This window comes from Orcinus orca, chromosome 17 (genome assembly GCF_937001465.1).
Source record: "Orcinus orca chromosome 17, mOrcOrc1.1, whole genome shotgun sequence".
Classification (NCBI taxonomy): domain Eukaryota; kingdom Metazoa; phylum Chordata; class Mammalia; order Artiodactyla; family Delphinidae; genus Orcinus; species Orcinus orca.
This window is the reverse complement of record NC_064575.1, coordinates 8,190,705-8,207,840: the sequence shown is the minus strand read 5'-3', so window position 1 is coordinate 8,207,840 and position 17,136 is coordinate 8,190,705. Positions and strand designations below refer to the sequence as shown.

The following is a 17,136-nucleotide window of genomic DNA, read 5'->3' as shown; positions in this document are numbered from 1 at the left end:
TTCCCAGCTGCTTGAGGTGCTACCAGGAGAAAATTCTCAGATAATAGCTCCAGCCTCTGGAGCCCCAGGCTGAAGAGAGCTGCTTTGCCCAAACTCACAACCACTTGTCAGGACAGCCTGCGCCCAGTTACTGAACAATGTGGGAATATAAAGGTCCAGTCCCTTGGCTCCAGTCAGGGCCAACTCTGAAGGGTCATCTCAGTTTCAGAACACCTGAAGCTTTCATTGGAAATGATTGAATCCCAGCTTAACTTCTCCTGCTGCCAACCATTCTTGGTAGCTTCCCTTCTGCGGGTGCTGACCCCAAGAGCATTCCCTAATGAGTCTCCTGCATGTTAATCTCTGTGTCAGAATCTGCTCCTCAGAGAACCCAACCTGGAACAATAGTAATTGAGGGTCTCACTGAACAACTTTCTTTATAGAGAACTAAGAACAGAGGTAATAGAGCTAAAACTTAGGGTTTTGAAACTAGGTTGTGATGCAGGTGAAGGACTGAACAAAAATGATTCTAAAGTCTCACAACCTGAACACCCCACCCCCTTCTCCTGCACGAGGTATTGTACTATCTGTGTGTGTTGAGGGGGTTGCCATATTTCAGGGCCCCAGATTCTCTAGGAGTTGATCAGCAGGTAATCCTAGATAACGTCTATGAACAGCTGAAACCCCAAACCAGATGGCCTAGCACAAAAGTAGTCTGATTAGTACCCCCGTGCCAGGTTACTTTCTCACATCCACCCCACAAAAGGCAGGACAGCAGAGAAAGCAAGTTCCCTTCACTGGAACATAGGGTCTCCCTCCCCTGCAACCTCCTGCATGTCTACAGGACACTCGAACCTCTTTGGGCCTCTCTGATGGTGCAGAGGAAAAAAGAACAGCAGTGACTTCTCATCTCTCACTGACCCTTTCCTTTTCTCCAGTAAAGTCCATGGCCTTTACCCATGCCAGTGGTGTTATGAAATTTATCTTGAACTTGCATGGCTGACAGGTGGAGACCTGTATGGGATCTTCCTTGTACCACAGTGTGACCACAAAGCCATGAATTCTGCTAGTATCCGTTAGGACTTTTTTGAAATGCCATAAGCAGTTAATGGTTACACTGTGGATGGAAGCAATCCCTGCAGTGATATAAGGTCCCTGGGAGAGCTGGTAGAGAGGTGACCGTGGTGTCTGAATTCCCGCAACGCCTGAAAGGGGATAGCCTGGAGCGAGAAGTTGCCAGTGGCTGGCCAGAGCTGACCACCCACTGTAGGGCAAGAACCAAGCCAACAAGCTCGTTAGGACAGGGAGCCCATATCCCAGACAGAGGAGCTGCGTGCAAGCTCAGCTTCTCCTGGCAGGAGGGTCTGCACCTTTTTAAGAGTTCTTAGGTCTTCAGGGTCTGGGCAGGCAGAATTCACAGAAAAAGCTGCATCCCAGTCCAGACAGCCTGACGGGCCTGATGCTTTCCCACAGTCAAGGGAGTTTACCTTGTTTAGCAACAGAGAGGTCCAGGCCATTGCTCTGTGAGATGCTGGGAGGAAGTACTTTTTCTCCACTCTGACCCTGACCCCATGCATCTCCCCTTCGCCCAGTAGAGGCTATTCTTTAACCAGAGCTATAGGACGTTGTGGAGTTCAACCCGGACGCTGGTACATGAAGAGAGAAGGCCCAGATATGACTCGTTTTGCCCCACAAAAGGTCATCTAGTATTTCTTGTAAAAATATATTACAAACTTATGTACAGCTTTATGTTTTAAAACACATTCACATGCATTAACTCAGACCCACATTAGCCTAGAGAAGTTGGCAGGGGACATGTTATATAATCCACACATTTCCAGAAATAAAAATTGGAACACAGGGTTGGAAAAAGTACATTTTTCTTCCTGATTTATGGAAAATCTTATAAATACATAGAATTTGAATCACAGCTACTTACACATGTAATGAATTATCTCTTTTTAGAAAGATAAAATTATATGAAGCTTGTACTACACCACAGAAAATCCTGGAAATATGGCCAGCATAATTATAGGGAATGAAATAAACCTTGCAGCTTACTTTAAATCTCCCTTTGATAAGAGCTTTAAGGAGAGAAAGATCAGATGTTCAGAGGCTTAGATGAGAGGGCGCTGGAGAAAAAGAGAGCTAAGAGAAAGTGATTGACAGTAAAGGACAAACAAGTCTATGATTGAGATTTTTTTTAAGGCAAGGCAGGATACTCTGTAGTCTAGAAATGCAAAAGCAAATTTAAAAATGTGCCCCCGATACACTGTGTGATGTAACTCCCCAGGATAATGTGGCATTCTTGGAACAGTGTGTACTTGTTCCTCTTCTGAAATAGGAAACCCTTTCAACAAAATAAGTTCCATTCAATAAACATGAGTTTATCAGAGGCCCTGTAAGTGCTGCATATTTGCTGGGAGCCAAATGTGAATCAGCCACAGTTTACGAAACAGGCCCATCGATTACTCATCACACTAGAGTACGACGGGTGATGGAAATGGGTTTCCCAGTCTTGTACTTTGAAGAGCTTGAGTAGTGGCTGCTTGATCTGAGAATTAACAAATAGTTCGTGATCTGTGTAGCTGCGTGTGACTGCCGTCTGTTGGGAGTCAGTCTTCCTACAAAATGAAGAACGGACTTGAGTTTTATCTATGCTGATTCTGAATCTTCCTGAACAATGATAATGCCTCACCAGGAAGCTAAGCAGCATTGCTTAGCTCTGAGTTTGCTACTTTTCATGGAATCACCGGTCCTTAAAAGTAGAAGGGACCCCAGGAACTGACTACCCTAACCTCTACACAGCACAAAAACCCCTTCCCCAAAGTCCTGACAACTGGTCATACAAACAGGAAGTAGAGTTCCATATGCTTCCTTTGCACTGAAATGATTTACTTTAGTACAAACACCTCAGCACGTTGCCTTCAGAGAAGTGAGGACCCACCGGGTATATTTTCATGTGCAAAGATGCTTCCAGAAACCCTGGAAAGCTTCCATGCCACTGCAATATAAGGGCACACTCATAAAGTAGATGTTTTCTAGTTTTAATTTGTGTGAACTCTCACATGGATTTGGCTAAACATCTCCAAGCTTTATTCATAATAGCAGCGGTAGGTAATTTGTGCCCCTGGTAACAGTAGTTTAGAGTTGTTAATGAAAATGGAAGCTAATTTTTTTAAAAAAAGCATCTCAACTCAGGCTGGGGTAAAAATACAGAGTATTCACAGGTGGATTCTATCAAAGTTTTCTTTTTCCATTCTCAAAGGCAAACATTACTTGGGTTGCAATAAGAAAAGAGCACACAGTCGCATACTGTCTCATATGGTGCATTCATTGAACATACCTGCAACCCTTCAATGGCCAGTTTGAGGATTGATGGTGTCAGTTTGGAGGCTTGTTTGAAGGAAAAATTACTCCAGTCTATAATTAAAATGAAACCATTTATCTGGAGCTCCGGATCTTCAATAAGGACTTCCAATGACAGCAGGATGGCCCGGAGGATGTCTGTGAAGGAGTTCCTGCAGCCAAAGCAGAAAGGAGAGGCTGTGCGTGAATATTAGCAGGTGATAGGACTTTGTGTGTGAAGCACTGGCTGCCTGTCCTCTGCTCCGTGAGCCCAGCCTGCAGCGTAACACCAGTGTCCTGTACCCAAAGTGACAGAAAATACATTTGCTAAACTTCACAGGAACAATGCTTTGAGAATCACAGGATGGAACCTCCCTTTGATCTGACTGCACCAGAACCCCAAACTTTACAAGATGTCTCTCTTTTGTGTTTCCTTGGGTCTCTGGTCTCTTGCTTCCACCAGAGACCTGATTGCATTTCATTGAAATGCATCCCTTACTTGTCTCTCCCTCCTGGGCCATAATCATAGTTGCGGCCCCAGTATCTAGCTACTTAATGAATATTGCTGAAAAAATGAGGTAAGGCCTTCATCAGAGGCACTTGTTTTGATTAAACCTCTTGTTCTTTTTGTATCGTTAAAATCTTGCTCAAAGTGTAAAAACAACTGTGCAATTGCTGCTATTTTTTAACCTCAATTCATGAATAGAGAAAAATAAAGAAGAATAGCTTATTTTCATTGAAGGTTTGCAGAGTGTGATTCAGGAAGGAAATCGCTTGGAGTACAACAGTAACTATGACAACAGGTAGACCTGAATACAAACTAGAGTGACGGTTCTCTAGTGTTGTATGTGTTCTTCCACATCATATGTTCCCAGTCACCAGTTGATTTTTGTTTTAAATAATTTTCAGACACGAAGAAATGATGGCATATTTTGCTAATTCTCCCAGCAAATTATTTGAGCTAAAAATTTAAGATCTTAAAGGATCTCTAAATTCTGTGGATGTCAAGTGATGGCAAAATCTGTTACTTCCTTCAGGCTATCATTACAATCAGAAGCTGTATCATCTTGTGAAACCAGATGAAATGAACAGATTGCTGAGCATTTCAATCTGATTCAAATTATAACCAAATCTAATGATTCTAGATTTTGGAAATCAGAAAATATGTGATTAAATATGGGATTAACAGATACAAATTACTATACATAAAATAGATTCACATCAAGGATTTACTGTACAGCACAAAGAATTATACTCAATATCTTGTAATAACCTATAATGGAATGTAATCTGCAAAAAATCCTAAAACCGTATCACTGTGCTGTACTACCGAAACTAACACAATATTGTAAATCATCTGTACTTCATTAAAACAAAAACAAAACAAACAAAAAACCAGTAAGAATTTACTGAGTGGCTGTTATAAACTCAGAGCTCTGTTTAATACTTGAAGTTATAGAATAGTATGTCATATTTCTACTTTCAAAGAGCCCTTAATTTAGTTGAGGTGGGGTAGCAGATTAGCAAAATGAGTTGAAAGGGTTTGATAAAATGAGTAATTAGGAAGAGCTTACAGAGGAATGAAAGCTTGGGCTAAGCCTTGAAGGGTAAATAGAATTTTGGATAAGTGGGAAAAAGAGTAAGACATTTCAGGAAAGAGGAGTGACACGTGAAAAATACAGATATTAGCCCATTCTGTTTCTGTACAGTTCTTCTTACTCAAAAGGTCTTCCTTATATCAAGCAAAACTTTTCCTCCCCGAAATCCACCCACTGAGTATAGTTCTGCTACAAAGAAGAGAACCTCAGGTCTTCCTATACCACACACTAAATTATCTAAACATGGTGGACATGACGCCCTATTTAATCTCTAGATTAATATATATATATATATTAGTAACTTTAACCGTGTCTCATAGGAAGTGGTTTTTAATAATGTTCTCATCATTTTCTTTTACATATATTCTCTTCTAAATTTTAGAGATGTCAAATTCCTATTAATGTAGGGTAAGTTTTCACTAGGGCTTTGAGTTTTGTTTTTGGATTCATGGCAAATAGGATCTAAAGACCCAAGTCTTTTCTAGAGATACAGCTTTGTATTGGGAAGAAACATTGATCTAAGTGGAGCGTGAGACCAAAGATTGTGAGCTTAGGCAGTTCCAAAGGAAAATATGGAAATGCCCAATGGTAAACTATAAATGACATTAGGGAATTAGAGAGTCTGATCCTGGGTAAGCTTTCTTAGCAAGAATACACACATGGAGAGAATCAGGAAACTCAGAAAAGCTAAGCCTTATGTAAAGCTTACATACAGTTCTGAGGTTGAACGAAGAAAGGTTAAGGAAATAAAAAGTGAGAGAGGGCTTCCCTGGTGGCGCAGTGGTTGAGAGTCCGCCTGCCGATGCAGGGGACACGGGTTCGTGCCCCGGTCCGGGAAGAGCCCACATGCCACGGAGCGGCTGGGCCGGTGAGCCATGGCCGCTGAGCCTGTGCGTCCGGAGCCTGTGCTCCACAACGGGAGAGGCCACAGCAGTGAGAGGCCCGCTTATAGAAAAAAAAAAAAAAAAAGTGAGAGAATCATGATAGTAATGTGTTTTCTAAAAAGGGGGTTAGTGTTTCAAGAAGGATATGATAGATTGCATTACTGACCCCAATTCTTCACTTATCTGAGCATCCACACACTAGCTATGTGTTGACCTCATTGATGAGAATGTATTTCTTGCCCTTTGGCCATGTGACTTGCTTTAACTGATGGTATGTGACTGAAATGACAGTGTACCAATTTGGGGCCTAGCTCTTAGAGACCTCAGATGTTACTTGTTCTCTTGCTTTCTGCCGTTGCCATGGAAAAACATATGCCACAGCTAGACTGCTAGACTGAAGAGAAGAATGACTCCCCAGCCAGCCAGCCAGCTAGCAGATCTTTGAAAGAAGCAGAGCCAGCCTAGATGACCCCAGCCTAGATGAACACTAGCTGCCCCACAGATGTGTGAGCAACAGTAAATCATTGCTTTTCTAAGCCATTGAGTTTGGGGATGGTTTGTTGTAAACTAATAGCTACCCAATACCATAAGGTCGTTAACCAAGTCAGACGCAACAGAAAGATGAAGGAGAATAAGGAAGGAGAAAGGGCTATTGTATTTGACAACAAGTAGATCTTTGGAGAATTTTGAGATAGCCCTTTTCGTTGAACAGTGAAGACAGACATCATTGATTATGAAGATCTTTAGCAAATCGCTTAATTGCTACCGCATATTACTCCTCTGTAAATGAGAGATAGCACCTCTTCCATCACATATCCACTTGTATTCACTCCCAAGAAAGAAACACTGACTCTTGGAAACTTGAAAACTATTTTATACGTTTTCAAGACCAGAACCTTACTGACGGGTAGGCATTTGCAACGAATGAAGTATTATACTTACGGGGTGATCCCAGGAGAAAAGTAAAATAATTTTGGAATTCACTATAGTTTCCAAATGTTTGAACACTTCACTTTTCTAGAAGAACTAGAAAGTTGGGCAGCAAAAAGTTGAATGGGATGGGTCTCAAGTCATGAGGGTTACCCCTGTTGAGGGGTGTGACCGCCCCCTATATCTTAGCTGATCATTAGCTTGAACTCCTTACTTCCTGGCTTCCTCAAATGGATTTCCTCTTTCTTATTTATGATATCTTTGAGTTGTGAAATCCTCTCAGCTTTTTATAATTTGACATACCAAATACTTTATATAGTTACTCCACCCTCATGAAGGTGGAACGTAGCTTCTCACTCCTTAAGTGTGGGCTGAGCATAGTGACTTTTCTTTTCCAAGATCTTGTACAGTGTGGAAAGGGAGGGAGAAAGAGTAACTTTACGAGAGAAACCAGACAAACACTTCCTCAGCCAGGTGACTAGGGTCGACATCAACAGAGATAAATCATGTTGAGAGTAGTTCCCCTTGATATGATGATGAAAATCATACTTTACCTCTGTAATCTTCCTCCCCCAAAACCATAACCCCAGATTAGTCAAGGGGGAAACATTAGGCACATTCTAATTGAGAAACATTCTACAAAATACCTGACCGGTACTCTTCAAGATTGTCAAGTTCATAAAAAACCAAGGAAAGTCTGAGAAACCATCACAGCCTAGATGAGCCTAAGGAGACATGAAGACTAAATGTTATGGGATATTTTGGATGGGATCCTGGGACAGAAGAAAGATATTAGGTAAAAACCAAAGAAATCTGCATAAAGCATAGGTTTTAGTGAATAATAATGTATCGTATTGGTTCATTAGTTGTAATAAATATACTATACTAATGTAAGATATTAATAATAAAGAAAACCCAATGCAGGGGATAGAGCAACCTTCTGTACTATCTTCACAATAATTCTGTAAATCTACAATTGTTCTAGGTAAAAAGTTAATTTTTTTAAACTGCTTACTGGAGTTCGTAATCTGCCATGGTAAGTTTCCATGAATCTCTTCCAGAATTTCCAGAATTTACTCATTCTACCAACTCATTTAGACTTACAGCACGGTTTAACTCTAATAAGCCGGGGCGGGGGGGGGGGAATTATTTTCTGTATTGCCTACAATCGCAATTCTCTCAGTGTCGCGGAGCACTTATCTCAAAATGAACTAACAGGTGACAAGTGGATATTCAGATTTTTTCAGTCTTCTTCTATAATTTGCAAGGCATTTACATAGTCAGCTATGGATTAGATCAGTTTTAGTTTGATAATTAAAAGCTCAAATGTGAAAATGTGCGGGAGCTCTGTGAATGGCAAATTGCCAGTGACATGTAAAGAACTTTTCTCAAAAAGGGATAATTTTGTATTAATTAGGACTTATTAAGGGTTTAGAGGTGGAGGTTCATCATTATATTATGAGCAATTAGAGATTATGAAAATGGATGCATTTGTAGTTCTACTGTTGTTTTTATGAATTGAGCACCCAGCATTGCCACCTGAGGCTTTAGAGTCTAAGTCCACAGCGTAATACAAATGAGATGCAAAACAGTGTTTTATCTCTAAGAAGATATTTAAGTTTCAAGAAGTGACTCCTTTGTGCTTTGAATTTTTAGTGGAGATTTTAGAACCTAGATCCCAGGGCTAGACGCATATAAGAAAAAAAGAGACTACCTGTGATCAGATAACCACTTAAAGACATAATGTGGTTGCCAGTGACACTAGTTCTCAGAAAAAGTTGTGGGAAGCCTCTTAGTTAATTCTGAAATCACAGTGCCTATTTCTATGCTAATTCTTCTGCATATAACAGCAAGAAGTCTGTTAATATTAGTAGTTAAAGCTCTTTTGGCCAGTTCTTGAAACCTCTTCACTTTACAATCAATATCATTGTGTTTATGACTGTTGCTTGGAGATTTTTAGGGTCCTTCTTAAACCACAAACTAGTTGTGCAGATGGTTTGCCACCAATATCTATTTGCAGCAGGTGCAGAAACATTGCATCTGAGTATGTTTCTTTATCTCTTCATCCCATTTGAAGTTTATTTCAAAGCGAATTACTAAAATAACCACAGCATGACTTTCACAGTTCCTACTTTGCCCCTTTTCTGATAACGTTGCCTAAGCCAACATGGAGAGGAATATGTGCTCCCTCTGCAACTCTTCTGATGCATTTTGGCCTCTAGACATGGCAAGAACCCTCTGAGTAAAGTGGCAAAAGAGTCTATACTCAAGGGCTTGGCATCCTGGCTCTGCCACTCAACAAGCATGCAACTCTGTGTAGAAGACTGAAGTCCACCGTGGGGTGATTTCCTGTTTCTCCATGTAGGGGGCTGTTGCACGGTTATGCAGAATTACGTGTGCGAAGAGCTTTGTGAATTGGAAAGTTCATCCCAATAGGATAGGAGGCAGTATTTGTACTTGCATGGAATATAGAGATACCCCTCTTGGTTACACTGCTTTCATGGTGGTGATGGCAGCAGGACAATAGGAAATGTGCAAAACTCCATTGTGTTCTGTCCAGATGAACCTATTTTCTCCTCTTCTAGGGCCGAGGGTCTTTGATAAGTGGTTTGGAATGGGAATTCGGGTGATATATTTTCCTAAATGGGTTCTAATAATTTGTATGTGAATCAGGTTTCAGCTGGATGGTCTCTGTGTGTCATTATGCATCTAGGCAAACAAATCTATATTTCTCAATGAGGTAATCAAGAAAAAGTAAAAGAAATAATTGTGTTCAGATAATATTAGGTCAAGGAAGATGCTAACAAAAATGTTTAACTTTGCTGTGGTAGAATTAATATTTGCAAGACCTTAATCTTAAATGTATTACCCTGAATGTTAGCTGGAAAGTCAATTAGTTAATTACTTGTCTTAGTAGGGATGGTCTCCCAGAGAACAGAAGCCTGGGATTTAACTCTGCCTCATATGGTTTGATGAAGCTCATATGATTAAGAGGAGTAAGAAAGAAAAGGAAGGAGAAAGCAGGGAAGAAAGGAAGGAGGAAGAGAAAAAGAGAGAAGAAAGAGAGAGAGAGAGGAAGGAAGGAAGGAAAGAAAGAAAAGAAAGAAAGAAAGAGAGAAAGAAAGGAAAGGAAAAGGAAAAGAAAGAAAGAGAAGGAAAGGAAGGAAGGAGGAAAGAAAGAAAGGAAGAAAAAAAGGGGAAACGGAGGGAGGAGGAAGGGTGGGAGGGAACCCCAACTCACCTCCAACTCAAGCATTTGCTTATGGAGGGCAGAACATAAAGGGTAATGTTCTTGTCTAAGAACAGGGCCCGGCTTTTGAACTAGTATAGAGAAAATAGTGATGTAAATGGTGAAGACAGTGTTCTCTCACTCAAGTAAAGTATGAAGATAAGAGACTGTTTCTGTAGACCAATCCTGACAGGCCCATCCATCTCAGGATATAGACACAAGAATGCAGAATATTCATATCCACCAGTAAAAAGGAAACTGAAACGAATGTTTTCAGATTCCAATTTGCCAGGGTTTTTCCTTGTTTGTGTTTCTGTGGTGAGCAAGTGTATAGATCATCTGTGTGTGTGTGTGTGTGTGTGTGTGTGTGTGTACACAAACAATGAATTCATCTTTTAGGGTTGCCTCCCTTCAGGCTTTTTTTATTTTAAATGAGAAGCTGGTTTGAATAAATAAAAACAATATTTTATTACGTTTGGTCCAAGTGCTTCTAAATTCTCCCAAGAATTGAAGAGAATGAAATTAACATCAAATGCTTTTATCTGCTCACTTAAACAGTTAATGAAATTTATCATCACTCAATGTTTTATTTTAAAAGTTTTGAAGTACCTAAAACCGGATAAGGAATCAGGAAGGCATTTATTCAAAGATATGACAAAATTTTACTTTGTGGAAGACACATAAGATAAAAGGATATTTTTTACTCTTCCGCTAGTAGATGGAAACCAGTAGAAGACATTAAAAAATACATACATGGGAGGCAGTGAGGCATAGTCATTAAAAGCATAGGGTTTGGAGTTAACAGACTGATTCAAATCTCAGCTGTTCTGTGTAAGCTTAGCGAGTGAGTTTTATCTCTCTGTGGTTTAGTTTCCTCATCTGTAGAAAGAGGATCCTAGCACCTACCTCCCTGGTAATGATAACATGAGCTAATGTACACAAAGTCATAGAGCAACTGACTTATTCTATCCATGGAATGAGTTGATGGTCATGTTGGTTTTCATTATTACATAAGTGAACATGGTATCAGGTGGAAAGTGATAGGAATTGCAGAGTGTTTGGGAGTTATGAGGCAAGGTCACCCACGGCTGGGAGGTTTCAGAACATCTTCAGTTGGGCTGTGAAGAATGGGAAGGTTTGGATGCTGGACGTAGAAGGAAAAGGGCAGAAGGAGCCACGTAAACAGTAAGTTCTGAGAGTGTAGAGACTGTTGTATTGGGAGCAATGGCAAGTTTGCCAGTGCCACTGGGGCAAGTGTAAAGGAATAGAAACAAGGTTAGAATTGTGATCCGTCTTCATCCTGCTTGCTGGGAGAACTACCGGCTGTTTATGCAGAGTAAGGGAGCAACAGCAATTATGCTGTAGGAAGATTTGAACTGGTAACAGAGATTATGTGGATTGGAGTTAGGAGACTGAAGACACAGAGTCCAATTAAGAGGAGGCCATTGCAATATAGTGAGAGCTGAATGGGGATGTCAAGAGAGGAAGGTCAGAGGTACTATTAAGGACAAAAGGAACTCTGCTGGGTAGGAGGTGAGTTAGAGGTGCTATAGTTGTATCTAGTTCTTACACGGTAAGGATCAGCACCCAGGACAGCAACGCACAATATTAATATTAGTTATTAATATGACTTGACTTCGGGGCTGTCAAGGGGGTGCCGAGAAGTGCACGGTTGTGCGGGGTCTGCATTCCTGCCACTCAAGTGATGAAATATCACCCTAAGTAGAAGCCATGTCTGCAGAAGAGAATATTTCCTGTTCTCTTTGCAAGAAGGGACCACTTGCCTCTCTAACCTAGACTATGAGCTCCATCAGGGGTGGAAGTGTGTAGTGTTTGTCTTTGAATCCCTGTCAATCACCAGTACCTATACATAGTAGATGCTGAATAAATGATTCTTAGTAAATGAACGAAGGCAAACATGTTGAACCAACCTGTTGGAAGCTTTGAAACACTGAAAATAGACAAAACCCACTCTGGGAGCAGCACTGGGTACATTTTCTTCCTCTTCAGTGTCTCTTACGCTCATTGATAGGAGCAGTGATGGCAGATGTAGGTCCTTAAGCCCTTTTTCCATTGTGGCTCATATTTATAAAATAATATGCTACTAAGTACCATGTGTACAAGAATTGGAAAGAAAACCAGGCTTTAAGGTTAATTTGGGGGACCTTCCTGGTGGCGCAGTGGTTAAGAATCAGCCTGCCAATGCAGGGGACACGGGTTCTACCCCTGGTCCGGGAACATCCCACATGCCGGGAGCAACTAAGCCCGTGCGCCACAACTACTGAGCCTGCGCTCTAGAGACCGCGAGCCACAACTACTGAGCCCGTGAGCCACGACTACGGAGCCCGCGTGCCTAGAGCCCACGCTCCACAAGGGAAGCCACCGCAACGAGAAGCCTGCGCGCCGCAACAAAGAGTAGCTACCACTCACCGCAACTAGAGAAAGCCCACGCTCAGCGACGAAGGCCCAACGCAGCCAAAACTAAATACATAAAATAAATAAATTTATTTTTAAAAAAAGGATTAATTTTGGTTTAGGAGAGGGCCGTAGCTGTATCCACGTAAGGTTAGTGTGGGCGGTAAGAAGATTACAATCTAGAACAGTTAATAATAAATGCTAGACGGATGTCTACAGATAAGAAGGCTAGTATACCACAAGATTCTTAGCTCACTGGGAAAGAACTGGTCCCAAAACACCACTTTAAGACAGCCGAAATACAAGCAAGGAAGAGGTTTATTTCATTAGCCCTCTAGATGGGGATTGGGCCAGGGCCTATAGGAGCAGCAGCCATGGAAGAAAAAACACCCCAATGGGAGTCAGCTCTGGGCAGTCCATCCATTACTAAATGACTATGACAAACTAGTTTCATGCTTATCTATTCTGGTAACTCTTGGGCTGAAGAGCTTCAGAAAAGTAAAAACTAGGAAGAGTCTCAAGAATGCAAAGGAAGCACTTAAGACTAGACGTGGAGCTATGATTATATCAGCCTAATGGGGGTCACGAACAGCAAGATCTCCTCTGACATGGGTGAATGAATATGAATGGCCACATCACTCTTACTTACAATGGAATTCAATTGATATTTATAGCTCTTGCGTGGAGTTCATGGTAGTGTACTAGCCACTGCTTGAAATGGAATATTCTTTCCTCTAAGTCTGTCTGGCTCTTATAGCCATAAAATCACTTTCAGGATAAGACATTGGACAATAAGGTGAGGAGGCATTTTAGGAAAACATACATCCCGTGGGACTACACTGCTTTGAATGATTTTGCCCTCCTGAGGTCCTTCCCTCTGAGTGATATGCTGCAGTCACTCTTGCAATCAAGATTCCTTTCTGAAATCACAAACTGTGTGCAAGACAGTTTGAACTAAATAGTGCATTAGCAATCTCTATAGATGTTACCTTTCATGGAAGGCATACCTGTGACTTGAGTTGGAAGTATGCAGCATCTCATAATTTTAATTAATTCATAAAATTGCCCGTCTCCAATGAAAACTCCAAACCTCTGTACTTAACGAAGAGATCAGTGTATTCTGACAGGATAGCAAGATCTTAAAACCAAGAGAAGTCCCAAGGTTCTAAAATTAGTTGCCTATAACTAGGAGTCTCAACCCTGAAAAATATGGGTAGTTCACATCAGAAGCTTCAATAGAGACTGATTGAATTCAGAGAGTCTGCAATCTGATTGAAGTTTTCAAAGTTGGTTTATCCTTTCCCCTTTTGAAAATTCTAGCCTTCTAATCATAAGCTACTTAAACAACAGCAAGCAATCAAAGGTATGCAGGATTAAAAGGAGAGAGCCACAAGGAGATCACTACATAATGGAAAGAAAAGGCTTATTTTCGTAGATAATATATTCAGGAGAGCTTTATAATCTACTCTGATAGAAATGCAACTTGGTGGCTGGTTTCCAGATAGGCATCCTCTATCTGGCTATCACCCTTGAGCTGTTTCATCTTCCTCAAGACACCTCAAGGTTATTGGATTCTCAGAGAGAGAAAGATATAAGGCTCCCATGACCATCACAGCTGTCAGGCTCAGGAAGCCCCTTACCACTGTTTATACTGTCTCTGAGCTTTGGCACCCCTGAGGCTAGTCTGACAGTAGGACTTTTTGGTCTTGATCAACTCCTATAATGCTTGTGATGGTTCACAGATTGCAATAATGACAAGCAGTTTGATCATCCTTCTGAAACTAAGATAAATATATTTCATGCCCAGAAGGAACAAGCCTTTTGCAAACCCCACGTACTTTTCTTCCAGAAAAATCCCCTTTGGAGGTTTCAGAAGACAGGTGGGACCTTGAGTGCTCTGCCTATAATAGTTACCTGGCGGGACCAGACATGTCAGAATAGAGATGTGGGAATTTCTAGAATTCTCCTAGAAGAAGTTCCACATGCACATTCCCTGGGCCCCAACCCAGCCCAATTCAGGTGGTGGGTTATGGAGATGAAAGAGTAGCAGTGCCCTCTCCCTGCACCCTCTTCCCAAACCAGTGGCCTGGAAGCTCCCATGAACTCACTTACGGACCCCCAGTCAAAACACAAGCTCATATTTTCACCCTGCTTATTTTGGGAATCAGAATCAAAACAAAAGGTAACTCTTGAAACATTCGTTAAAAAATAAACATAGGCTCTACATAGTTCATTTAACAACAACAACAAAACCAACGCAGGGTTTGGTTGACTTTTGCTAGCTGAGGGAGTGTGCTTAGAGGGTTAATTTTGCCCCTTAAGGTAACTTTCCTTATGGAAGGTCAGATGCCTCTGTAGGGAATCATTTTATGGAGGTGGTTAAAGACAACATTGGTTTCCTTTACTTAATTACATCACAGATTATCACTTGGCAATTCTCTAAGCAATTAGAGCCAGTGGTTATTATTTATTGCTGCCACTTAACAGTAGCTGCACTGCAGGAGATACTGTAAAACATCAACATACATTTATCTTCAACATAAGTCCAAAATATCCTACTCTGAATGGCAGAACAGAATTTGGAAAATGTATTACATATGTATAGAGACACGATTTATGTATTTTAAATATATTTCTCACACAAAGAGAAAATACAACATTTTAGGACTTGGAATTTTGCTGTAGGAGGATTTCATTGCCTATATTTATCCTAACAAAATCTCAGAGATTGTAAAGGACGACTTAGAAAGATCAGTAGTTTAATTTCCAAAGAGGAAAAAATTTAAATGCTCAGGCTCTGGAAAGTTTTATCTCAAAATTTCCCTCTTGCTTTGATTCTCATCTGCTACAAAGTGGTGGGTTATTACCCATTCCTCTTCTATTAGTCAAGGCACAAGGAGGGTATTTCTAGTTCTGGCTCGTAAGAACATTCCCAGAGGAAAGAGCTGGAATCTTCTGTCTCTTTCACCCACATTCAGGAATATGGGATGGTACTTACCCACCCACTTAATTCTCTGGACTCTGGGGAAGCTTGGAGGGAGGGAGAATGGATTAAGATGAGGTTGGTTCTTCCGGAATGAATTTACAATTCAAATAGAGTGAAGCAACAGAGAGCTACAAGGAATCTTGTAGGTGATTTTCAGCAGAAGGTAGGATCACTCCCTCCCCAGTTTGGGGGACATCTGGTTATGCATATGGGAGGGAGTCATTGCTGGTTTTTACAATATTTGGAGAACACTGCCAGCATTTATTGAGCAGAGGCCATTGACGCTAAATATCCTGCAATGTGCAGTACAGGCCCCAGAATAAGGTCCCCATCCCCAATGCCAGTAACTTCCTTGTCTTACATGGTGAAGTTCAGATCCAGAGATGCTCAGTGAAACCTCATGAGCAGTTGGTTGCACAGTCATAACAGGGTTCCTGACTCCTGGGTCTAGTATGCCTGTCACAGCTCTGAGACTCACAGAACAAAGGAAGAAACACTGGCTCAGATGGGAGGCTGAGCGGTGTGTGGAATCAAGAATTTCTGGTGCTTCTCTCTTGCACTTTCTTCCTCTGTGCCTGGACTATTCTTTCCCTCCTCCTCACCAGGCTCTTTCTCACCCTTTAAGCCTTGAGTCAGATGCTACTTTGTTAGGAACACTTTCCTGCCACAGGAAGTGGCGGAGTATTGACAAAAAGCCCCACCTTGAACAAACTTTAGTCAGGCTCCTCTGAGTGTTTTCTTCATCCAGGCCTCCTCCTTGGTCCACATCCTTGGCCTGCAGAGCCCAGTTTTCCCAAAAAGTCCTGCTAAGCCAGGATTTGAGAATATTGACAATATTGAGAAATTTGAGAATATTGAGCTCTCCCCACCTTTAATATCTTAAACCAAGTTTCTCCCCGCCACCCCCATCCTTGGCACCTAACCAAATTCCTCTTAGGAATTGTCCATCCACTCCCTCTCCCTGCCCATCAGCCATAAATCTCCACTTGTCCCTTGTCAAACACTCTCTCCTATTACAATAGTCTTGACCCCTATATGCCTGTATATACGCAGCATAGGCCGACCTCACGTTATTGAGCTGTGCTTTGTTGCACTTCGTGGACACGGCGTTTTTTACAAATCGAAGGTTTGTGGCAACCCTGTATCAAGCACATCTATCAGTGCCGTTTTTCCAACAGCACTTGCTCACTTCGTATCTCTGTGTCTTCTGGTAATTCTCACAGTATTTCAAGCGCTTTCATTATTACTCTATTTGTTATGATGATCTGTGATCAGTGACCTGTAATGTTACTATTTTCATTGTTTTAGGGCACCACAAGTCGCACCCATATAATAACTTAATGGATAAAAGTCTGTGTTCTGACTGCTCCTATGAGTGGTTCTTCCACTGTCTGTCTGTCTCCCTCTCCTCGGGCCTCCCTGTTCCTTGAGACACAACGATATTGAAATTAGGTCAGTAACCAATAACCAAACAATGGCTTCTAAGTGCTCAAGTAAGAGTCGTATGTCTCCCACTTTAAATCAAAAGCTAGATATAATTAAGCTTAGTGAGGAAGGCATGTTGAAAGCCAAGACAGGCCAAAAACTAGGCCTGTTACACCAGTTAGCTAAGTTGCCAATGCAAAGGAAATGTTCTTGGAGAAAATTAAAAGTGCTACTCTAGTGAACATATGAATGATTAAAAAAAAAAAAAAAGTGAGGGGCTTCCCTGGTGGCGCAGTGGTTGAGAGTCCGCCTGCCGATGCGGGGGACACGGGTTCGTGCCCC

The 17,136-nt window shown here is 41.4% G+C and overlaps 2 protein-coding genes across 7 annotated transcripts in view; one reads left to right on the top strand and one right to left on the bottom strand.

The window, feature by feature from the left end:
• Window positions 1-17,136, bottom strand: part of CLVS1 (clavesin 1) — a 220,431-nt gene that overhangs the window by 75,818 nt on the left and 127,477 nt on the right. For both annotated transcript variants that reach the window (XM_033437605.2, XM_004274981.3), the window contains one exon: window positions 3,326-3,500. In XM_033437605.2, coding sequence (XP_033293496.1) covers window positions 3,326-3,500 — 175 coding nt within the window. The remainder of the gene's footprint in view (window positions 1-3,325; window positions 3,501-17,136) is intronic.
• The window catches only part of ASPH (aspartate beta-hydroxylase), a 386,456-nt gene that overhangs the window by 283,417 nt on the left and 85,903 nt on the right, over window positions 1-17,136 (top strand). The window lies entirely within an intron of this gene.